This window comes from Pleurodeles waltl, chromosome 2_1 (genome assembly GCF_031143425.1).
Source record: "Pleurodeles waltl isolate 20211129_DDA chromosome 2_1, aPleWal1.hap1.20221129, whole genome shotgun sequence".
Lineage (NCBI taxonomy): Eukaryota > Metazoa > Chordata > Amphibia > Caudata > Salamandridae > Pleurodeles > Pleurodeles waltl.
Genome location: NC_090438.1, coordinates 683,966,041 through 683,991,241, shown reverse-complemented (window position 1 = coordinate 683,991,241; position 25,201 = coordinate 683,966,041). Strand labels below are relative to the sequence as shown.

At 43.0% G+C, this 25,201-nt stretch overlaps 1 protein-coding gene across 5 annotated transcripts in view; it reads left to right on the top strand.

Moving 5' to 3' along the window:
- The window catches only part of MTCL1 (microtubule crosslinking factor 1), a 459,063-nt gene that overhangs the window by 426,947 nt on the left and 6,915 nt on the right, over positions 1-25,201 (top strand). For 4 of the 5 annotated variants that reach the window (XM_069216701.1, XM_069216685.1, XM_069216678.1 and 1 more), the window contains exons 12-14: positions 276-584; positions 6,500-6,531; positions 18,297-19,830. In XM_069216701.1, coding sequence (XP_069072802.1) covers positions 276-584; positions 6,500-6,531; positions 18,297-19,830 — 1,875 coding nt within the window. The remainder of the gene's footprint in view (positions 1-275; positions 585-6,499; positions 6,532-18,296; positions 19,831-25,201) is intronic. The other variant, XM_069216693.1, reaches the window with a different exon arrangement.

Genomic DNA, 25,201 nt, shown 5'->3' with positions numbered 1-25,201 from the left:
GGCTTGATGTGGGCCATCTTCCAACCAGTGGTGGATGTCTTCTCTGCCCCATTAACACCAATGCGATCTTATAAAAGCGGAGGGGGCATCCATCTCTTTTTAGCAGATGTCCTGTATCTTCCAAGCTTGAAATTAAGGCCCTAGGTGTGCCTTGCAGTCTATCTGCCACTAAAGTCTGTGTGCTTAATGTTAAACCTAGATGACCAGAAAGAACCACTGCTATTGCTGGGCTGACACTTTCCACTGATCACTTTTCTTCTTCTTGTTTTTATCAGCTGCTGAAGGAAGCCAAGACTCACCGACCAGAAAGCCTCATATCTGACCAAAAAGATGGTGTTAATCTTCGTGCATTTCCAACCCAAGGGAATCTTCATGTGCCTCATGCAGCGGGAACAAGGTCCTTCTCAGACTCTGATGATGTTCCGTTTGAAGAACGGTCTCATTTCAAGCTGAAGGAAACTGACCGGTGCTCTGCTACTGAAAACCTTTTCCTGGATGCATTGTCTTTGGACTCTTCGGATGATGCAGACGTTCCTACCCCTCGTAAACTGGAGCGTGACAAGTTCTCGCCTTGTTTTGCTGAGGTAATGCTTTCTTCTGCTGACATTCGGTGAGGGTATAGGTTGGGAGCATAAGTGAGGGCTGGGGGTGGTGTTGTGATAGTGAGTAATTTATCAAAATGTATCTACGTAGAGTGAGGGGCGTAACACAGGCCCCTACAGCAGTGGTGGCTGGTGACCATTAAAAGTGGTGGTGCGTAATCCTTGGATTGAATTCCAGTGAACAAAACTGGCTCACTTACTTGGAGGGCTCGAGGGGTTCACTCACACTTGTTGCAGTCAGTCCTAATCTTTCACTTTTTCTCACTCGGACTTCGTCATCAGTCACTTTTACTTACTCTGACTCAGTTTCATTGACTCATTCAGTCTCACCTATTCTCACTCTGACCCTTTCAATCCCACGGATTCCAAGTCATTCTGACTGACTCAATCCCATTCTGACTCGTTTACACTCACTTAGTTTCACTCAGTCCCACCGCGACAAGCTCATTCTCACTCACTCGCTCATTCTCACCTAGTTTCCTTAAGTCTCCCCATGACTTGTTCTTTCTCCCTTTTTCACTTAGTCCCACTTGCTCAGATTCACTCAAATTCACCGTAACTCACTCATACTCCATCAGTTCTACTCATTCTCACTCACCCACTCATTGTGACTCACACAATGTCACTCTGACTCACTCAGTCTCACTGAGACTCGCTCAGTTTCACTCTCACTCATTCCCGCTCAGTCTTACACAAGCTCACCTAATTTCCCTGATTCTCCTCATAATTCACTCGTCCTCCCTGATTCACTCAGTCCTATTCATTCTCATAAAATCTCAGTATGACTCACTCATAATCAGTCTCACTCACTCAGTCTCACTGTGACTCAGTCTTACTCATTCACAATCAGCCTATCATTTGCACTCAGTCTCACTGAATCAATGTCATACCGATTCTGATTCACTTTGATTCACTCTGACTCACTCATTCATGCTCATTCGGAATCAAACTCACTCAGAAACAATCATTCTCACTCACACTGATTCAGTTAGTCTCCCTCACACTGACTCACTTTGTCTCACTCATTCTCTGACTCACTAAGACTTGACTCAGTCTCACACACATAACATTCAGTCATTCATTCTCATTTGTACTCCCTCTTAATATCACTCATTGTCCTCACATTGACACACTCTTTCACTGACACTCTCAATTTTACTCACACATACCCATACACACACACGTGCTCACATATGCACACACACTCTCACAAAAACATACTCTCACACTTACATACACAGTATCTTAACACATTTTTTACTTATCTTGCTGTCTGTGCAGGTCCCGTTTGGATTCCTGCTGCTTCTTTCAGCTTTAACCACTTGAAACTGAAACCTCAAACCTGCGCAGACGCAGATTTGAGTTTTCAGTCTCTGCTTATTCACCCCACCTTTCCCAACTCTGTCGATTTGGGAAAGGTTGGGGTGACTGGCTGAGTGACATGAGCCACAGGAAACCCACCACTGCGTAGAGTCCCTGTAGCACAGTGGCCCCCGAGCACTGTGAGGGACCTCCAGCGCTTCAGGGGCTCCCATTGAGCCAAAGACCAATGGCTATCTGTAAGATATGGGAGGCTCAAGGACCCCCATCTTTTAGCCTTACGCCACTGGTAGAGTGGATATGGAGGAAATTATATAGGTGTTGGGAAGGTTGTTTTGGAAGGAAAGCATTGCATAAGATCTTTGTAACATATAATGGTGCCCAGCTATGTTCTGAGTCAAAGAGGTAGTTCATACCAAAGGGAAATGATACATTTTGCCTGTTGAGTACCCCTGTATTTTACATCCCCTAAAAGTATCGCAGTGTTTCATCCCCACTCCCACTGTTGACACTGATATACTCGTGCACCTGACAATACTCAGGCTGATTTCAGAATGGCAAACTACCTGCAAAATACGTTGAATTATTCTCACCCAGAGACTTGTAAGTTAGATGTTCACCAACATTTTGCGGGTCCGTCACCTAGGAACACTAATAGTCATCCATGAGAGCTGTTTTGCACAATTAGAAATTTCACTGTACTGGTGGAAATTTGTGTGGGAAATAAAATGTACAAGTGCAAAATCACTCCCCCACTCCTGATTCTGTGAGTCAGAAATGGGAATTTGCATTCCTAAATAAAGGTATTTATGCACCTCGATGTATCGTTCTAGTGTCTTCCTCTGTATTTTATTTCTCCAAAAGTCTGTATGCAGTACAGCGTGGACAGACTTCATGCTAGTTTACCTGGGAGATGCAACATGACTTTGACAGAACATATGCAACTAAGTATTGTAACAGTATTGAGCCAGCTTAGAATTAAAGGGGTGTCAGTCAGTGGGATCCCCTAAATTGCAGTCAAGGAGTGGCAGAGTAAAGAGGGTGAAGTCATGAGGTACCAAGTCTGACATTTAGCATATGCATTTATTTTAAAAAAGACTCGGTCTCCAACTAAATTGACAATCAGGACAATTATGGTAGTAAATCTGTTCTTGCTTACTTAATTGCTCACAAACAGACTGCATTTTAAAATATCTTACAAGGTTATGGCAACCTGCTCCACAGATCGTTGTGTATTAAGCAAGTCCCCGTGTATAATAAAAATAAGAACCTCAGTGGTTAATGCACTTGCTGGATCAACTTTATGCAGTCTGGTCACAAGTTTGACTCATCAGAAAATAGCATGAAAGCTCAATTTGCCTCCTGTAAAGCAAAGTATGTAACATTCTGGTCATAGATTTGTACTTTATAAAGCTAAACTTAGTAGTTTCCTTCTTTTTGCTGCAGCAATCATCATTCTGTTACCCACATGTCACGTTACAATTCTTTTTATTATAACTTATTGAACTTGCAACCAGCCGTACCAAAGATTGATCGCAAAAAGTGATTGCAAATTGTGCACTGACGTTTTGCAACCAGTCTTTCAATTTAGATTGCAACCAATGTACTAATAGAGTCGCACCACAAAATGTACAGTTGCAGGTGGGTGTGGAACATCCTGCCTAATGAATACAAATTAGGCAGGTCTCTGATGGCGACTCCCTGTGACCGGTTGCAAACATAGGGCTTGGAAATTTTAGACCACCATCCATGTGTTTGTATTCACAAATGGGAAACTTTTTTTTTTTAACAGCCTGTGTTCCATAAAGGAACTAGTGTTGCTGTAAAAAAGTTTCCTGTTTGGGAACATACCGGGGGAGGCAGGCAGTGTTTCCTGGACCACTGCCTGTTCCCCAGTGGTCACCTGACAAGTGTTCCCACTTGTGAATTTATCACCTCCTTTGAGGAGCTGGTTAACTGTTCAGTAGTTTTTGGCCACAACTGAGGAGGCAAAATATTGATAGATACTATACGGATTCATGACTAGGATGGAATGCCCCTTTCGTGTCCTTCTTAATTGAGATTCTATATTGGTCGGTAAACCCATTTCAAGGGTCAGACGTGCTTTTTCTTACTCACAAAAATAGATTTAATGTATTCCCAAAAACATTTTGCACTTACAAATGCTGTGATTTTGTGAACCACGTGGTTTACGACCGCACATAAGCTTTGCACAGCTGGCCCTTAGTGAGGTGTAAACTGACAGCAAGGTGCTGCATGAAAACTGCTAGGCGTACTTTTAAAACATTACTGTTTTTTTGTGTGTCTTTCACTATTCTGATCTTGCGAAAGAGTTTACTTTGGGAACTAGCAGTCATAGCTCACGGCACGTGGAACGGGCAGTGCTGCTGGGGGGAGAATAAAAAAAAATAAACACTTAACTGGCGCACCGCTCCATCCGCCTTTCAGCAGGCACAGGCTCCCAGTCTGCCCTGCTAAGCAGCGTCAGGATTGGCTGGGAGCGCCAGCTCTCTCCAGCCTGGCAACACAGTGGTGGGCTAGAGAGAGCACACTGCGCATGTGTGTTTGGCCAGCACATAACAGCCTATGGCACGCCCCTTTTACCAAAAAAAGATGATAAACCTAGTTTTTTTTTTTTTTTTGGTAAAGATAGTTTATTATCGTTTTTGGTAAAAGGTGGGGGGGAGAAGAGAGGGGTGACGCACCTCCACCCTAATGGAGGAGCACTCCCTGGGAACTAGTAAACTCTCAGTACTATATAATGATTCTTAATGTAATTTCACAAATAGAGAGGTACATCTGACATTTTTCAACTGCATGCACATCATTTATCTACAGAGCTTGAAAGACTAAAAAAAACTGCTCCCAATCATAGCCTATCTCTTAAAACTCATGAAGTGACAAGCTGAGCGTCTTTGTTTCCTCAGTGGCATCAGCATCCGGTTATTAGGCTTCAGCTAGCTCCCACCCATGATGAAAAACAAAAGGAGTGCTGATGGCCCTTGAACCAAAGGAGTGCTGACCCCCTTCCAGTTGTGGGGCCCAAATGCAACTGACAGTAGGAGCCTTCCCTCAACGCCTCTTTTCCAGTACTGGCAAGAACTTAGATTTCTGAATTGTTAATGGATAATGAGAAGTAGAATAGAGAGTATCAGTGAGTGAAATCTTCCTGTTATATTGCCTTCTAGAACTGATACATCTGCAAGTTGAAATAGGCAAATTTATGTGCCTTAAGTACAAAGATTACATTCACAAAAAGTGCTTAAAAATTTAACATCGGCTTTTTGCACATTCAATAAAACAGGTCAGATAGGTCAGTTCACAAAATAGTGACTTGCAGACAGGTCACAAAATGACTTCCCTAATTATTTATTAAGCAGGTCGCAATTTGCATACCCCTGCAAATGGCCACGGGGACTCCTCTAGAACTACAGTTCTAGAGCAGTGCACGTTTATTTTGGAAAAGACTTATGCAAAAAATTACCTGCCTAATTACATTGGATGCCCAGCATGTACTGATTAGGGGACGTGTAGTTAAAATGGAAAGTGGACTGCCTCAAGATGGATACTACTATAAATGATATTTTGGGCCCTCTTATGCAGATATACGGGGACAATGTGTAGATTTTTTTAAAAGTTCTGTTGTCACTCGATTTACGAGAAGCATCCACTAAAACTTGTTGAAATATAGCAACATTGTAAGAAGTGTTGGGATAGCTGAATTAGTTTGAATAATTTATCAAGAAATGACAATGTGATCCAATAATAATTCAAGTATAATTGTTGATTTTATTGTATGCATATAGCCTGCTAGAGTTAATGTTTTTTTTTTTGTTCTGCATGTTATTGCCCACATTCTAGCAGGCTACTTGGGCTACCCCCTTAGTATAAATAGTCACAGGGATTTCGACCTGCAATGGACAACACACCACAATATGAGATTCTGTTTAAATTAAAAAAGAAAAATGTAAAAAAACTTTTTTTTACGTGCAGCCCATTTTCCAAAGGAATCAGGACTGCGTTTAAAAAAAGTTATTTTTCTTTTAATAAAATTTCACTGAGACGGCGGCCTAGTTTCCATACAACTTTTTTCAAGAATCACCAAAAGGGAAGTGGGCCACACGGTTTGAGGTGTCTGTATCATACAGTTATAAACCATTGATCCATTCCTCTGCACCTTATAAATAGGAGGGGACCTCCCCTTTCAATCCTCCCCTCCTATTTCCTAAATGGACCTGCTTGCAAAAGCCCCTTTAAGAGTCTGAAAAAAATGTCTGACTTGTAAAAGGGCTTTTGTACATGAAGAGAATATATTTTGTGGTTACAAACAGAGATTTTCAGAATCACTGCGTTTACAATTGCAAAAGGACTTTGTACATCAAACCTTATCTTCTTTACCAAAGCTAATGATGTAGTACAAGCATCAACTGATGGCACCTGATTTGGTTTAGTACATATTTCCAACCTGATTAGACGATAAACAAGCTGTGTTTTTTAATCACTTTATTTTAAGCTTAAACTACCAACAGTAATCACTTAAATACTTCTCAGTAAAAGTATTTTTTTTTTTGTTGCAGGAGGAGGATGCACACAAGGGGGGTCTTCAGAGGTAAGTAAGCCAAGATGAATTGTGTGAAATTGGAGCTGTCAATCATATAGCTGGATATTACAAGGTGACTGTTCATTTCATTACCTACTGTATTTATGGAGCTCTTACTTGTCCTCTCACTTGAGCTCCTGGGTTTCATAATTTGATGTCAGACCAGACCTTACCGTAGAACTTACTGGCCTCTGGTTGAAGTTTCTTGTAGCTCCCCTTTGATTGATTAGTAATAGTCTTACTGTAGGCTTTCTCCACAGCAAGACTGTTCCAGTCCCTACCCTTACCCTGAGGTTTTTTTTCAAAGATGGCTGCCATCATGGCTCTGCTTGCAGCTCCAAGAGAACCCACTGCCATGCTGCTGCCGGTTCCTGTTCAAAATGGATTGGAGGTGACAGTTGGGAAGGTACTCTGTGACATATCGCAGACCACCCTTTTTGCCTCCATGTTATTTAAAAGGATCCAAAAGTGATCCACCTTGGTGAGTCAGGCTCATGAATAAGGAAACTGTAACACAAGACTGTCCCTTCAATCCTACCTCTTTCATGTAGAGTCTTATACTCCAGTAGGAACATCCCCATCTACAGAATCAATCACTTTAATGTCTGGCCTTGGAAGGTGGGTGGGTGTGGTGATTGTTTGGCAGTCCTTCTTCCTCAAGGTTCCTTCTTGGCAGAGAGCTGTAGTGAGTACAAAGTAGAGCAAAGAAGGCTCATGGAAAAGAGGTGGTGTAGAAATGTACATTCTGAATTGCTTAAATGCTAAGTGTTACTCTTAATGTTATGTTTGTAATCACTAAAGTGATGTGTGAAATCATACTAACCAATTAAGGTTTTATAGTGCACCTTAACAAGGGAGTGGGACTTTAGTGCCTGGACTAGCCCAGCTACGAAGAGCTATAAGGCTATTAAAACATTCTGCCACTAGAGGGCAGAATGTTCTAATCAATAAAACAAAGTTCTTACAGAGCCCGAGGAAATTAAAATCCCCTCGGGCTCCATGAGGCCTTTGTTCTCAGCTGTTGCTATGAACAAAACATTAGAAAGTTGACGCTCCAGGCTTTTACCAGCCAATAAAAGCCCAGAGCACTCCATTGTCTCCAATGGAGCTCCCAACATTCCAGTGTTTTAAAAGCCTTTAACACACTTTAGCTGTTTACTTTTAAGTTCTGCAAGACATCTGAAAAAGAAAATAGAACTGTTTCACACTCTCAAGATGTTAACATTTAAGCTTTTAAACTACAGTATGCTAAAAATGTGTTTTTGTATAAAACAAAATGTAACTTTCGTGTGGCTATACACCAGAGGTTTCTCATGCACATATATGAATTAATAGCATTTCACAAGACACTAAACTGCTTGCATGACTTCTACTACCTGTAATAGACGGTGGCAGACTGGGTCCGGTAATTGCTTTTTTGCCAATTTTGCAGTGGTGCACGGGCAGAAGGATTAAGTACTTTATTGTTGACCTGGTAAAGTGTCAAATACTGTATTGAAGCCTGGCCATTAAGTTGTCACTTTATAACCTCGTCCAACATCAAGAAAGTGACAGTGTGCTGCGTGTGTGCAAGGGCTAAACCAAGGGAGGAAGGGACTGGGACTGATGTGGATGACAGGTTCGCAGTCTTCAGCCCTGTGGATGTGGAAGGCTTTTCCTACCTATGGAAATGAAGAAGTGACATAGTGGTAACAACCTACTGGAGTTTGATGAAAATGTGATTGCAGCGCAGAGGTTGGGTGATCAGTCTTCTCCATCCAAATCCCCTAATATGGCAACTGAAAGCCGGCGTACATTTTCTCCTCTAACAGCAAGGTTAATCCTTCTGAACTTCCTGATATAAAAGAGGATTTAGTGTTAGATCTGGGAATCACACCTCTCACCATCACAGCTGGAAGCAGTTGTTGCCCTTCATATCAAATGATTTATCTTCAATAAAGTCCAAAATATTGGGGGGAGATACAGTCTGTTTTGACAACTGATTGCCCGACAAAAACTTGAGACCATACATAAAAATTGTCTGTCTAACCGTGATGATAAAAATGTTAACATAAAGGTGTATGGTACTGTCAGTCTAAAAATTCAACACATAACTTCATTGCATAGATGGTTCAGTGCATATGCTTACAATGTCCTCCCCTCGATGGCATTCCACAAGATAGTGCTCCTAAAATTTTTCAGCCAGACTATCTACTTCTACAATATCCTGAAGTTACGTGTATATAGAGGAGTATAGATTCACTATTCTTAACTATATATTTCTGTGTCTTGGGGACATGTAAGGCCTCAATATACATAGTTGTAGAGTTAAGAGTATTAAATCTTTACTTGCCTATAAATACTTACCTTAATGATATTGTAGCAGTCCGTATTCTAGCTATGATATTTTTCTATGTTGTGGCTTACATCTGGTACCTAGGAGTGATGGCCCTAACTCACCTTTATAGCTATTTACATGATGGGGAAGAAGAACAATAGTATTCTAACTACAGTAATAAGGTAGTTCGATGGCATCTGTCGCTGTAGATACACATGGTATGCATGAGCTCGCCATCTGGTGTTGGGTCGGAGTGTTACAAGTTGTTTTTCTTCGAAGAAGTGTTTTCGAGTCACGGGACCGAGTGACTCCACCTTCTGTGCTCATTGCGCATGGGCGTCGACTCCATCTTCGATTGTTTTCTTTCCGCCATCGGGTTCGGACGTGTTCCTGTCGCTCCGAGTTTCGGAACGGAAAGATAGCTGAAGACGGAAGATTTTCGACGGTATCGTTGCGATCCGGTTAGAGATAGACACATACGACGACGCGTTGAACATCGAAGCGCTTCGGTGCCCTTCGGGGTAGATTTCGGCACCCCGTCGGGGCCTAGTCGGCCCGACCGCGTGGAGGACAACGCCGATGGAACGGACCCCGTTTCGATTCTGCCCCGAATGCCACAACAAATATCCTTATACGGACCTACACTCGGTCTGTAATCTGTGCCTGTCACCCGAGCACAGTGAAGAATCCTGCGAGGCCTGTCGGGCGTTCCGGTCCCGAAAAACTCTGCGCGACCGTCGAGCGAGAAGACTGCAGATGGCGTCCACGCCAAAAGAGCGTCGACAGTTCGAGACAGAAGAAGAACAGGAGGAATCCTTTTCCATCCAGGATTCAGACTCCGACGAGCTACACTCTACAAGAACTGTGAGTAAGACGTCGAGATCAAACCTTAAAAAAGGAAAGAAGGCCCAGGGGACGCCACTGCCAACCGGCCATGGCTCCACCCAAATTCTCGGTGACCAACAATCGGCACCGAAAAAGGCCCATTCAGTGTCGAGATCGTCCGACTTCGGTCGAGACACCGGCACGCAGCCTCCTCGGGACCGAGAGAGTGCTAAACAGAAGCATCGACACCGAGAGTTCGGTGTCGACACCGATCGACGCCGAGACAGTGGCGCCGAAGACCATAGAGGCCAAGAATTTTCGGCACAGAAAAAGAGGAAGGTTACCTCGGAGCCGAAAAAACAATCGACAGGGCTTTCGGAGCCGAAAAAAGCGACATCAGACCCTGTTTCTGGCTCCTATACCGAAGAGCATTCTATGTCTTCTCAAATGAAGAAACATAGATTTGAACAAGAACTGCAATCCACTGACGTGGATCACACGCAAAAGCGTATCTTTATTCAGCAGGGGACTGGGAAGATCAGTACCCTTCCACCTGTCAAACGAAAGAGAACGCTTCAGTTTACTCCTCAGCAACAAACAACACAAAAGGTAACACCTCCTCCCTCGCCTCCACCTGTAACTCCGGCTTCGCCAACTTACACCCCGTCACATTCGCCAGCTCACACCGCCATGAGCCACGATGACCAAGATCAGGATGCGTGGGACTTGTACGACGCACCAGTGTCTGATAACAGCCCAGACACATACCCAACTAGGCCATCACCACCGGAAGACAGCACAGCCTACTCACAAGTGGTGGCTAGAGCAGCTCTATTCCATAATGTGGAACTACACTCGGAACAAGTAGAGGATGATTTTTTATTTAACACCCTCTCCTCAACCCACAGCTCCTACCAAAGCCTGCCGATGCTCCCAGGCATGCTACGCCATGCAAAGGACATTTTCAAGGAGCCAGTTAAAAGTAGGGCAGTGACGCCTAGGGTGGACAAAAAGTATAAGGCGCCTCCTACGGACCCTGTCTTCATCACCTCTCAGCTGCCACCAGACTCTGTGGTGGTAGGGGCTGCCAGAAAACGGGCAAACTCACACACTTCTGGGGATGCACCTCCCCCAGATAAAGAAAGTAGGAAGTTCGATGCAGCCGGGAAGAGGGTTGCTGTCCAAGCAGCAAACCAGTGGCGCATCGCAAATTCACAAGCGCTGCTAGCGCGATACGACAGAGCCCACTGGGATGAGATGCAGCATCTCATTGAACATCTCCCAAAAGATCTGCAAAAAAGAGCAAAACAGGTTGTTGAGGAGGGTCAAAACATTTCCAACAATCAAATACGCTCCTCCATGGATGCAGCAGACACGGCCGCAAGAACCATTAATACGTCGGTTACCATCCGTAGGCACGCATGGCTCAGAACGTCTGGATTCAAGCCAGAAATTCAGCAGGCAGTGCTTAACATGCCAGTAAACGAGAAACTTCTGTTCGGTCCGGAGGTCGACACAGCCATAGAAAAGCTCAAGAAGGACACTGACACTGCCAAGGCCATGGGCGCACTCTACTCCCCGCAGAGCAGAGGATCTTATAACACCTTCCGCAAAACACCTTTTAGAGGAGGGTTTCGGGGTCAGGCCACACAAGCTAGCACCTCACAGTCCGCACCGCCCACCTACCAGGGACAGTACAGGGGAGGTTTTCGGGGCCAGTATAGAGGGGGGCAATTTCCTAGGAATAGAGGAAGATTTCAAAGCCCCAAAACCACTACCAACAAGCAGTGACTCACACGTCACTCACCCCTCCCACACAACACCAGTGGGGGGGAGGATACATCAATATTACGAAGCATGGGACAAAATAACTACAGACACATGGGTCCTAGCAATTATCCAACATGGTTATTGCATAGAATTCATGCAATTCCCTCCAGACATACCACCAAAATCACAAAATTTATCAAAATACCATTCACAGCTTCTAGAGATAGAAGTTCAAGCACTACTGCAAAAAAATGCAATAGAATTAGTACCAAGCACACAAATAAACACAGGAGTTTATTCACTGTACTTCTTGATACCAAAAAAGGACGAAACACTGAGACCAATTCTAGACCTCAGGGTAGTAAACACATTCATCAAATCAGACCACTTTCACATGGTCACACTACAAGAAGTGTTACCATTGCTCAGAAAACACGACTACATGACAACCCTAGACCTCAAGGACGCATATTTCCATATACCAATCCATCAATCACACAGGAAATATCTAAGGTTTGTATTCAAAGGAATACATTACCAATTCAAAGTATTGCCTTTTGGTTTAACAACCGCTCCAAGAGTATTCACAAAATGCCTAGCAGTAGTCGCTGCACACATCAGAAGGCAGCAAATACATGTGTTCCCGTATCTAGACGACTGGCTAATCAAAACCAGTTCGCTCACACAATGCTCAAACCACACAAATCAAGTCATACAAACCCTCTACAATCTAGGGTTCACCGTCAACTTTGCAAAATCAAACATTCTGCCAAGCAAAGTACAGCAATATCTAGGAGCCATAATAGACACGACAAAAGGAGTAGCAACGCCAACTCCACAAAGGATCCACAATTTCAACAGGGTCATTCAACACATGTCTCCAAACCAAACAATACAAGCAAGAACAATACTACAGCTCCTAGGCATGATGTCCTCATGCATAGCCATTGTCCCAAACGCAAGACTGCACATGAGGCCCTTACAACAGTGCCTAGCCTCACAGTGGTCTCAAGCACAGGGTCACCTTCTAGATCTGGTGTTGCTAGACCGCCAAACTTACCTATCGCTTCTATGGTGGAACAGTATAAATTTAAACATAGGGCGGCCTTTCCAAGACCCAGTGCCACAGTACGTAATAACAACAGATGCTTCCATGACAGGGTGGGGAGCACATCTCAATCAACACAACATAAGAGGACAATGGAACATACATCAAACAAAACTGCATATAAATCATCTAGAATTGTTAGCAGTTTTTCAAGCACTAAAAGCTTTCCAACCAATCATAACCCACAAATACATCCTTGTCAAAACAGACAACATGACAACGATGTATTATCTAAACAAACAAGGAGGAACACATTCAACGCAGTTAAGCTTGTTAGCTCAAAAAATATGGAGGTGGGCAATCCACCATCAAATTGGTCTAATAGCACAGTTTATTCCGGGGATCCAGAATCAGCTGGCAGACAATCTCTCTCGAGATCACCAGCAAGTCCACGAATGGGAAATCCACCCACAAATTCTGAACACCTACTTCACACTCTGGGGAACACCACAAATAGACTTATTTGCAACAAAAGAGAACGCAAAATGCCAAAACTTCGCGTCCAGATACCCACACAAGCAATCCCAAGGCAATGCCCTATGGATGAACTGGTCAGGAATATTTGCTTACGCTTTTCCTCCTCTCCCTCTCCTTCCTTACCTAGTAAACAAATTGAGTCAAAACAAACTCAAACTCATTTTAATAGCACCAACGTGGGCAAGACAACCCTGGTACACAACACTGCTAGATCTGTCTGTAGTACCACACATCAAACTGCCCAACAAACCAGATCTGTTAACGCAACACAACCAACAGATCAGACACCCGGACCCAGCATCGCTGAATCTAGCAATCTGGCTCCTGAAATCCTAGAATTCGGACACTTACAACTTAGCCAAGAGTGTATGGAAGTCATAAAGCAGGCCAGAAGGCCATCCACTAGACACTGCTACGCAAGTAAGTGGAAAAGATTTGTTTGGTACTGCCATCATAATCAGATACAACCACTAGAGGCAACTCCAAAACATATAGTAAATTACTTGCTCCATTTACAAAAAGCAAAGCTAGCCTTCTCTTCTATTAAAATACACCTTGCAGCAATATCTGCATACCTGCAAACTACATATTCAACTTCCTTGTATAGGATACCAGTTATCAAAGCATTCATAGAAGGGCTTAAAAGAATTATACCACCAAGAACACCACCTGTTCCTTCATGGAACCTAAACGTGGTTCTAACAAGACTCATGGGCCCACCCTTCGAACCCATGCACTCTTGCGGAATACAATTCCTCACCTGGAAAGTTGCCTTTCTCATCGCCATTACATCTCTAAGAAGAGTAAGTGAAATTCAAGCGTTCACAACACAAGAGCCTTTTATACAAATACATAAAAATAAGGTCGTCCTACGACCTAATCCAAAATTTTTACCAAAAGTTATTTCTCCATTCCATCTAAATCAAACGGTAGAACTACCAGTATTCTTCCCACAGCCAGATTCTGTGGCTGAAAGAGCACTACATACACTAGATGTCAAAAGAGCATTAATGTACTACATTGACAGAACGAAGAACATCAGAAAAACTAAACAGCTATTTATTGCATTCCAAAAACCTCATGCAGGTAACCCAATATCAAAACAAGGTATAGCCAGATGGATAGTTAAATGCATCCAAATCTGCTACCTTAAAGCAAAAAGACAACTGCCCATTACTCCCAGGGCACATTCAACAAGGAAAAAAGGTGCTTCAATGGCCTTTTTAGGAAACATCCCAATGCAAGAAATATGTAAGGCAGCCACTTGGTCTACGCCTCACACATTCACCAAACACTACTGTATAGATGTGCTATCCGCACAACAAGCTACAGTAGGTCAAGCTGTATTAAGAACTCTATTTCAGACAACTTCTACTCCTACAGGCTAAACCACCGCTTATGGGGAACTAACTGCTTACTAGTCTATGCATACCATGTGTATCTACAGCGACAGATGCCATCGAACTGAAAATGTCACTTACCCAGTGTACATCTGTTCGTGGCATCAGTCGCTGAGATTCACATGGACCCACCCACCTCCCCGGAAGCCTGTAGCAGTTCAGAAGTTACCTTCAATTTTGTACATTTGTATTTATATTACTTAATCCTTTAATAGGTACATACTTACATTTTTCATTGCGCGGGCACTATTACTATAGTACAACTCCTACCTCACCCTCTGCGGGGAAAACAATCGAAGATGGAGTCGACGCCCATGCGCAATGAGCACAGAAGGTGGAGTCACTCGGTCCCGTGACTCGAAAACACTTCTTCGAAGAAAAACAACTTGTAACACTCCGACCCAACACCAGATGGCGAGCTCATGCATACCATGTGAATCTCAGCGACTGATGCCACGAACAGATGTACACTGGGTAAGTGACATTTTCATTATGTTGCAGTAGAAAGTTCAGTCTCAAAGTTGAAGCCATGTTCCATAGTCAGGAACCACTTACAAAATAATATCTGTTCCTTTCTGATTACTGATAGCAGGCTTCACCCAGAAGATCAGAAAGTGTCACAGATTGATGTTTGCATGTACCACTGCCTAGTTCAAGATTATCTGTGACCCAGAAGAGAACTCTCTTGGGAGTGGTTAAACTATTTCTTCTTCCCAGGGTATGCATGCTTCATCCAAAGATCAATTCTGAATAAAAGTCCACCAGACACACTGTGTACAACCAGGTTTTACTATAATCCACAGGTCTAACTTTACTGTCTGTCTTACTGGGCCATCGCTGTGTGGACCAGGAATGCATGTAACATCACAGCTCTGATATGGTGTTGGTACCTAGCCCATCTCTGTTAAGACACTATCAAACACTGGAGAATCTCCCTCCTAAAACATAAGGGCGAGTGGCCAGCCCCTTAGGACTTGTACCGTAATAGGAAGAAAGAGGCTCATTTTCGGTACAGAGGAATTCCAATTATAATTTTTTTTTTTAAAGGACTACTATCATCAAAAGCTTATGAGATGTCCAACTGCGCAGCTTGTTTTTTTTTGCCTAATAAACGTTGTCATATATTCTTGCTGTTCGTAGATGGACGTCCCTGTTTTGTAAATAATATCTGCAATTCTCCATTTATTAACTTTCCTTGGGGTATTTTTTTAAAGAACGTTTTATCTCCATTGTTTTATGTCACCCTCGGACAAACTGCTCTCACATTAAAATGTGATAGGAGAAGAATTTTGGTGGGTCAGTGACTTATCAGTAACATGTGAATGAACACTAATCCCGACCCTTACACTTTCAAGTAATTGGATTTTTGGTATTTGACTCGCTTTTACTATTTGTTTTCTTTTAAAACATGCAGACCCATAAGAGACTAGTTTATTAGGTATGGGTTTTGACAGCACAAATGTTACACAGACCTGTTACTAACAATATTCAGACAAAATGAGCTTTCGGTCCTCCCCTTTAAACCAAAGGTTTTCTTTTGCCAACCTCTTTCAGCCATTGTCTTGACACTTTGGAAGTAACTTCTTGATTAGCACAGCAAATTATTCATCTCTCACCCAATACTATTGGCTGTTTGTATATCTCCTTCTACCTCCACTCAAATGCTTGCATTGAGTTCCATGAAGGATTAGGTCACAGCCCTAGCTTTCAGTCTGCTTCTGCTGGCTCCTTCCTGTGTGTCTCTCCCTAATGTACTAACACTGCTGTGTTAGCATATTCAACCGAGACCTATTGGATTTGACAATATTGGTATCTTGTTTTGTTTGCCAAAGTGTTGGAACAATGGGTGATTAATGGGTAACATGAAATGTATCCAAGTAAAAATGATGCCTTGAATATATTCGAGCTATATGATCAAGCATATTTATGCCTTGCAAAGGTTTTGTTGAATGAATTTGACGCTAATATCTTTTTTGTATTTGCAGACAAATCCTTGGCATTGACGTTGATAATTTGACATTTTGTGTCAACATATAACTAGCAAGTCGTTAACAGGCAAACCATAAATTGTTTTGCTGATGTATGAATGAAATAGCCTCCCTAAGGCCAAAGCTTCCAGGTGTGGCCTCCAATGTTTTCACAGTTAATTAAGTAACATTTGCAGTTATGACTTCATTACCCATGTGGGCAATGGTGCAAAGCTGTGCAGTGTGCTGAACCAGCCCTGTGAGTACATCATCTGTATGCCTCTGCAGCCAATATCATTACCCCATCAATGATCTTTTTAAATTGAGTTCCAAATACATGCCACTGACTCAACCTACATTTAAAAGGTGAAATAAAGCCATGTTCTTAGCCTACGTCCTTTGAAGCTTTGAACCCCAAGTGCTATACACGGATTAACAAAGTTCTTCACCAAAGTATGCAGCTCAGAAATCACTGTACTATGAGTGTCTCCTGCTGCCAAAGGACACAAGAAGGTGTGGCCTGTACATGTACCCGAGTACTTGCTTTGGTGTGTTGGCCTTTTCCAACTTCATGAAATCAGCATTTGTGTTGTGCTGGATTGCACGAGCAGATGAGTAACTTTATTTTAGAGTTTCCTAAAGGCTTTCATTTATGTCAACGAGTCACATTTGTTTCTTACTAAATAGGAGTATGCCAGCTACTAATGTTGTATGACAAAAGCATGTGGTCATATTCTATTGAGGATAGCACAAAAAACTGTTAGGGTGTTAAAAAATGCTGAATTTGACAGTGATCACCTGTCAGTTTGCCATTTCTCCTATCTGCTATCTGATTTCTTGCTTCTCACCCACGTGTGCTTTTTGATCCAATTTCTCTTGTCCTTACTCTCTGACCCTTCTTTTCATCAATCTTAATTTTGACTCTTGTCTGTCTAGATACCTCAACCCCTTTGCTGCCATTCCCTTCAATGTGTCCAATACTTCTAATGGGCATTTTCCATACTCTCACTTCACCACTGTCCATGTCAGCTTATCATGATCTCTGCTTGTCTTTTGCTATCACCTTGACCCTTCAGTCTTTAACTTAAGAATGGTGGCGGTCCTCATATCTGTGAATGGTGGCGGTCCTCATATCTGTGAATGGTGGTGGTCCTCATATCTGTGAATGGTGGCAGTCCTCATATCTGTGAATGGTGGCAGTCCTCATATCTGTGAATGGTGAGGCGCTCAGATCGTCAACCCCTCTGCCTTACCGACCTTCCACAGCCACATGAAGAAGGTTTATATAGAGATTCTTTTTGGGTCAGTTTAGCTCTGCAAATTGTACGTAAAGAAATGCAGATGTGGACTTTGTAGCGCAATGAAATCAATATCGACAACTCACTGAATTCTGCCAACATTGCTTTTGTTCTTTCTATGACCCCATCCCAGCATCGAAATTAAACACATCTGCATTTTGATTTACCTGTCTTCGGTCTACCTCGCATTGTAGCAAATATGTCTGGTGATGAGTGTTAAAATATTTTTCTGTTCCACAGAGCCCCATCTATTACTATTTATATTTCTTGGTACAAGGAATACAATCTCCTGTCCCTGGAAAAAAACATAAACCGGACTGTAGGCTTGACAGTTACTTTGAAAGACAGTTTTTTTTATCCAGCCATGGGTCTTCCATAATAACATTTGGATTATTTTTGGGTGTTGCTTCCCGTTTTCGTGGTTGCAGAGGTGTGATAAAATACTAATAGAAAATCAGAATCTTTGTTAACATGTACCACAATTTAAAGATCACATCGGTTGTGACTTCATGGCAAACAGCAGCTACTTTATCCAGAACTGAAAAAGCAATTCTAAACAAGGTAATGTGCATGTGTTTTACTAACACCATGTCTGTGTTTCCCTTTCTTTAGGGCAGTGTCTGTTTCCTCCATGTTTGAATTCCATCGTTTGATGGATAGTTCTCCCTTTCTTCCTGACAAAAACCAGGCTTCCACCAATGGGAAGAACGATCTAACTCCTCCCTTGTCACCTGATGATCTGAAATATATTGAGGAGTTTAACAAGAATTGGGATTGTGATGCTGCGAAACGTGGTGAGGCAGTAGAGCTCCCTACGGAATCTTGGGGAGAAAGGACGGAAAGTGGCAAAGGAGTGAATGATCCAACTTTAAATTCATTGTCCCCCTCTTCATGGTTCCTCACAACCAGTGTCACGATGACCACCACCTCCATGTCCAGCCCTGATCATTGTCAGATTTCGTCTGCGAGGACCAATGCTGTTACAGAGAAAATGGCAAGTCGAGTGTTCCACAGTCCACCACCCATGCGAAGGATGGCCAGCAACGAAGGGAGTAACAAGGCAGACCCTGACTTTATGTTCTCTGTGACCAAATCCAAAGGGAATGTTAGTGAAGTAAAGGGAAGCTCACCAGAGATGTGCGGAAGGTGGCCATGTGACATCACCAAACACCAAAAAGACTTTCTAGATGGCAGTCATCATCCAATCGAGCGCCCTATATGCTCCACTGTTGGGTTTGCCTCCTCTCTGCACAACATGGACATGGCCAAGAACCTGAGTGATGACATGAAAGAAGTGGCCTACTCTGTAAGGAATGCAATATGCTCAAACACACTGGACTGTCAGTACAGGGACATGGCTTGCCAAACCAATGGCACTGCAAGTACAGGAACACAGACCACCCAAACCATCAGTGTTGGCTTGCAAACAGAGGCCTTGCGTAGCATCACAAGCAGTCCCCACAAGTGTCTGACGCCGAAAGGGGGATACACTCCAGTGTCTTCCCCATCGAGGAGCCTGAGGAGCCGACAGATGGTACCAGCCTTTGAAAAAGCCCAGGCAAAATTTGAACGCACTTGCTGCTCTCCAAAATATGGTTCCCCCAAACTTCAAAAAAAGCCTGTTCCAAAGAGTGACCTGCCAAACAGCCGTGTTGCTCCAGGCACACCGCACAAGGGTTTCAGTGAGTCTGCTTGGGCCAGGTCCACCACCACAAGGGAGAGCCCAGTTCACACCACAATAAACGATGGACTGTCCAGTTTATTCAATATTATCGATCACACGCCCGTGGTTTGTTGTGATCCACTTCAGAAACTGTCACGACCAAGCAGCAGGTCTAGGTCTGCAGAGCCCCGGCCGGAATTTGGACACCTGCATGATCTGGATGGTCGAGGAAGGTCACCTAGCCCTATCCGCATTAGTGTTGAGATACATAAAGAAGGTGGGGTAGAGTTCACCACCATAAGACAGGACCTTTCTGCTCCTCCTGGGTACTCGCTGGCAGAAAATGCTTCAAGGATCTTGAACAAGAAACTTTTGGAGCATGTCCTCAAGGGCGATCAAGGGCAAACATCAAGTAGTCCAACCCACATGAGCAAAGACAGCAGCCCAGGGGAACTAGCAAGAGAGGAGCCAGCATCCATCGAGGTACCATTTTTCTGTAAAAAAAAAAAAAAAAAAAAAGGCTACTTTTGGGCAGGTGTAATATTCAAAGAACAGGATTTACATTAGGGACAGGAGGTAACGGCCAATGGATCCCTGTAGAGGTTCTGGTAGATGATGATGCTTGTAAAGCCCTTTCTGGCAGTCGGAGAGAAGGTGCTGCATTTGAACAAATCCTTCTGCAGCAGGTTTGGTGCTTCCACCAAAATAGAAGTCATCACCAAATAAAACGTAGACTGCAAACAAATGAGGGGGGCAGATGTCCCCCAACAGTGATCACTTGTGCAAGAAATAGTAAATAAATAGTACAGGTTAGTGAGAGCATTGAGTTGGGTTAGAGAAGGACAATAATTGTGTTTAGATACACTTCAACTTCTAGACCGGTACTTCACTAGGAAGAAAAATCACTTGATCCTTGCCCTAATATTGCAAAGTAGATTCCATTGTGTATTTATCCACATGCGCATGGTTGTTGATGTGCCTGAACATTAGCTTGGTAGGCCTGGAAGAGCTTCAGATAAAGCTGTGCAGTGTGCAGAGGATACCATCTGAACCTGTATAATTCAGCCCTAACTGGAATGGTCAGCTATTGCAATCTTTCCCAAATTTCAATCGCAGGACGTCGTCCTTCAGATCATATCATACTGCATACTGTAACCTGCTGCACTATGCATGTTTGTGTCTACACGTCAGATTGTGTTAGCACAAACCTAGCGCATCTGCATCCGCATAGGCTTCATGCTCTCCAGTACTAGGAACCGTGTGCAGGAATTTGCTTTGGTGCAATTCTTGAGCACACTGATCCAAGTGTAAAACTGGGCAGGGGTTTGCATCAGCGCTACTCTTGTGCACATCCGGTGGAGCTTAACCATTTGTAGATAAGTGCTTTGCAGCACGTGCTGGGTACACACTTGGACAACCTTTTAAAGGGGGTGGCATCAGTGCAGGTCTGGGCAGAAAAACCCCTCTATTGCAGTTAGCTTCGGTGCAGGCCTTGCGCACTTGGGTAATAGTGTTACCCTTCGCAGGGGGTTACTGCATTGCAGGTTTATGCACACAACAGTTAGCTTAAAAATGTACAGACTTGCAGCAGTGCAACCTTGTACAGCAGCACTGGTGTAGGTATTTTCATAAAATCGACTCTTTGAATCTTTAAACTATTGAAATTCCAGATCTCCATCCCAAAAAACCACCAATAAACCATGTCTCTATGTTGTAGTTCACAAACTGCAAATGCATACGAATCTAGCGAAATCAAACTGTAGGAGCACTTTTTAAAGTAGAAATAGCGCAGGTCAAGTTTCGCAATTATGCGCTCGATTTAAGGTTTAGTTGTCCTTTCAGCACAAAACTTGCTCGGTAGAAAAAAGCGCGGGCAGCTGCAAGCGGGAGAATCAATGGCAGGAAGTGGAGCGGCTTTGAGTTTTAATGTGGGCGCAGAGCTGCTCTGTTCCTGTAGCACGTACAGTGTTGCCGCGTATCCGTTGCCGTGACTACCAGCGCGCTCTGTTTATCAGCAGGGCCCTTACACTCTTGCTGAAACTCCCTCCAGACAGCGAGGTTCCAAGTGTTGGCATGCCACTGCTTGGCATACATTGGCGCTAGATTTCTACACAGTACCCGTGTGATAAATCGAATAGAAAATTATCAACACCGTCAACCAGAGGACTGTAGATCATGTAAATGAAGATCATGCGCAACTCCATAAATTACAGCTTTAAGAAAGTTATGGAGGCAAAGCAAAAAACAGTACGCGAAATGCCAAGAGCAAGCAAGGTCTCGCAGTAACAAAAAGAATATAACCTACCAACATAGAATTTGCTTTTAACGTTTCTGGAAAACTACAGTTGCTTAGATGCACACCAGTAAGTTTTTTTTGTGAACATTTTCTTTAGTGCAGTGTTACTCCAAGTTGTTCCATGCTCCAGGGTCAGACCCACTGCAGTGGTCGGTGGAAATCATTGAAGTAATGCATTTCACAATGTTGTAAGGTAATTATGCCTTTATAGTTTGAAGCAATTCTGACCCTTGAGAAAACAGTTGATTAGCAAACTTTATCTGGTTGAATTCATGTCTGGCATTTAAACTCATTATGTTTTTAAAACGTTGGTATCCATTTGTTAGGACATGGATGAAGGACTACATATTGTGTCTGACATCACAATCTTTAAAGCCTGGTTTGGCAAAGAAACAGGTGTTGAAGTCTTAGGGGCTCAGTTCGAGTGCCTGATGTTAAAGGGGGTCACTGCAGCACCTCCAGAGTTCACAATACTTGAAGTCGTGATAACTCTGCGGGTGCAGGATTAGTAAGGATTACAGGTTGAACCTAGACAATCCTTCGAGGAATAAGGAATTATACAGGGAATCGGTAATTCCGGGTCTGGTTTACCTGGTAGTTCCTCATTCTTCCCTACAGTTTCCCCCAGGATTATCGGCTGCGTTTAGCGGCTGAAATGCCCGAGGGGAATATGATAGGTCCATGAAGTTTGTAAGAACCCGTAATTCCCAATGAGTCAGATGTAAATCCTAGTGGGACCAGTAACACGGAAGTCGGTAACGCTTACTAAACCCACTGAGAATTTGGGGCCTTTATACTGAGCCCATTAGTATTGATCGCAACACGGACTGAAAGGACTAATATGGCAAAGAACTGTCCTCATAGCAAAGAAATAAATAAAAGCATATAGAACCTGGATAGTTCTGTAACCAAGGTATAACGTGGAGAACTGAAGTACAATGATTATATTTCACAAGATGAACTTTGCTATGTAACCATTTTTGGTTAGAATTGCTCGAAGGTAAGAATGAAGGCATAATCATGACTGGATGACGCTATGCAATACTGCACAGCATGTTACTTAGAAAAATAAAAAAGTTGCCATTTCCATGTGGATAGAATATCTTTTCTGTTACTAAAATTGGTGGATGTCGTCAGGACCCCATGATTATAATCATAGGGTTTTCTATTAGAAATCAGTGTTGTCAGGTGTGTATCTTATTGTATCAGGACTACATATCCCAGAGTGCATCAAACTCTAATCAAATACAAGGACAGTACTTGAAACATGGTCCTGGTGGCATGACATGATCTGGCACCCTATAGATTGACCTGCATCTTACAATGCGCAGTACAAAGTGTTGTACCTTCTATAGCGAAAGTCTGAGAAAAGACATGGGAAAGGAAGATTGCTTTTGCAATACAAGTGTTAGGCAAAAACAAGGCATGAACAGTATTCGTTTTGATCAGAAAGAACAACATTTTTTATCTTTAACTATTGAAGTCGCTAACTTGAGCGAATTATTCCGTGGTTGTCTAAAAGGCTCCATGTCATTGGTGTCACTCGCTTTCCACCGGTCTTGTTGTTTAGCCAGCAACACTCTTGATTTTTGGGATTTGCAGTTTTACTTTTCCCATGACATTCCTTGACATGTGAGTCCCATCATCCCGGGTGCTGTTGACTAGAAACACTTACGGTGCCCCTGGCTATCTGGTAGCCCCGTACGCGGCATGCTGCGTTTAACCAAGTGTCTTGGTAACTACACATCACGCCCTATGCAGAGACTTCTTTTCCTCGCCTTCCCTGTGGCTGGCATTGAACCAATGAAACCCCTTCCCAATTCCGCTTGTGCTTAAATCATGATACTGTAATCTGCAGAAATGCATGACGCGTTATTTGGCATTTCCTTTTTTATATGTTGGTGCTTATGTCTAATTTGCACTGAATGTGTGCAATAAAGAGAAAGAAATAGTGAAAGGGCGATGAAGAGAGGGAAACTGGAGCAAAAGATGGAGACAAATGTAGGAGCGAGTAGGCAAGAGAGGGGGAACATCAACTGAAACACACAGCAAGGCGGAAGGTGGGAGAGAGATAGCGAGTGAGAAAAGAGAAAGACAGATACAGGGAGGGACGTGAAAGAGAAAGGAGAGAGGAACAGATAGAGAGTGACAGATATAGGTTTGTGTGCTTAGAGAGGGAGAGACAAACACCAACAGAGAGGGGACAGGCACAGAACGGATCAGAGCGACACTGAAAAAGAGAGAAAAAGTAACAGCGAGGCAGAGAGGGAGAGGAGAGCGAGATTGGTGACCACTCACTTGAGGTCATGAAGGGAGCTGTCCTGAATTTATTACCTACACACCTTTGCTATTTAATTAGGTCAAAGGAGGCAAAATAAGACTAAAACATCCGGAATGCAGTAGGCTGACAAAAAAAGCCCATGATGGGAAAGTGTGGCCATAGTGAAACAAAGTGAGGTTGTCCCTATAAGAGAGAGAGGCAGCAATAGAGAACAGTTTAGAACTTTCTTACATTGCAATGATTGTTTGATTTTGTAAGAATCCATAAAAGTCCTCAAAACAGCAGTAGCCATGACTGCATGCAAAGTCTTGCCCACCTGATTCGGGGCACTAGAAGTGACCAGCAGACCTGCTTAGGAACAGTACAATGTAATGCTGTAATGTGACTTCCTAAACGTAACCAAGACTTGGTCCCGGTGTTAGAGTTGTATGGTAATGTAAACATCTTTTGATTTCTTGGGCAAGTCCTGTTTTTGAAGAAACCCATCACTGGGATGTTCCTCAACTTTGTGGCAGTAGTCTCCAGAAATCGGAGACCTTTCTATTGCACCTCAACTCTAAATCAGGCATTAATTGTTGGCAAAAAAATAAAAAGAAAACACTTTAGTTGATTCACATGCAGATTAACTAGCCTCATAGACCAGTTTAGTCGAATTGTGTTAAAGCCATCAAACAACTAAAAAAAATGTCAAGAAACTGAGAAAAGCGAGTAGACACCGTGGTGCAGGAATAGAGGTAATGTCATAGGCAGTCTCTCCGTCCCTTCTCCTCCATGTTGTAATATTCTCTTTGGACATAACCCTCAGACCTCCAGTTGCTCACGTTCGGGCTGCTGGTCCATTCACTGTAGTGCCCTACTATGTAGTTTGGCGATAAGCACAACCTTCCTTAGGTACATTACTGCTGTAACAAGGACGAAAAACCTTGTTGAATCTCTAATTTCACTAGAAAAAGTCATAAAGGACAGAAACATATAATGGTCTTATTGAGAGTTTGATTCCAATAGAAAGAGCTCCGGCTGCTGGTGGTATTGCTCAATGCAGAGAAGAATCAACCAATGGATTGTTCTTTCCCTACCAACCACAGGGGACAAGCACATGTACTATTCCACTTTCCTCTGGAATTACCCCTTTTCATTAGGGATTGGAGCAATTACCATCCAATGCTTAATGAGACTGCTTATTAAAATAGTGTTATGTAGTGATAACAAAACAAATTAAAACCTCAAGAAAATAGCTGACCCATTTGTACACAGACCCCAACTTTTGTCTTATGTGC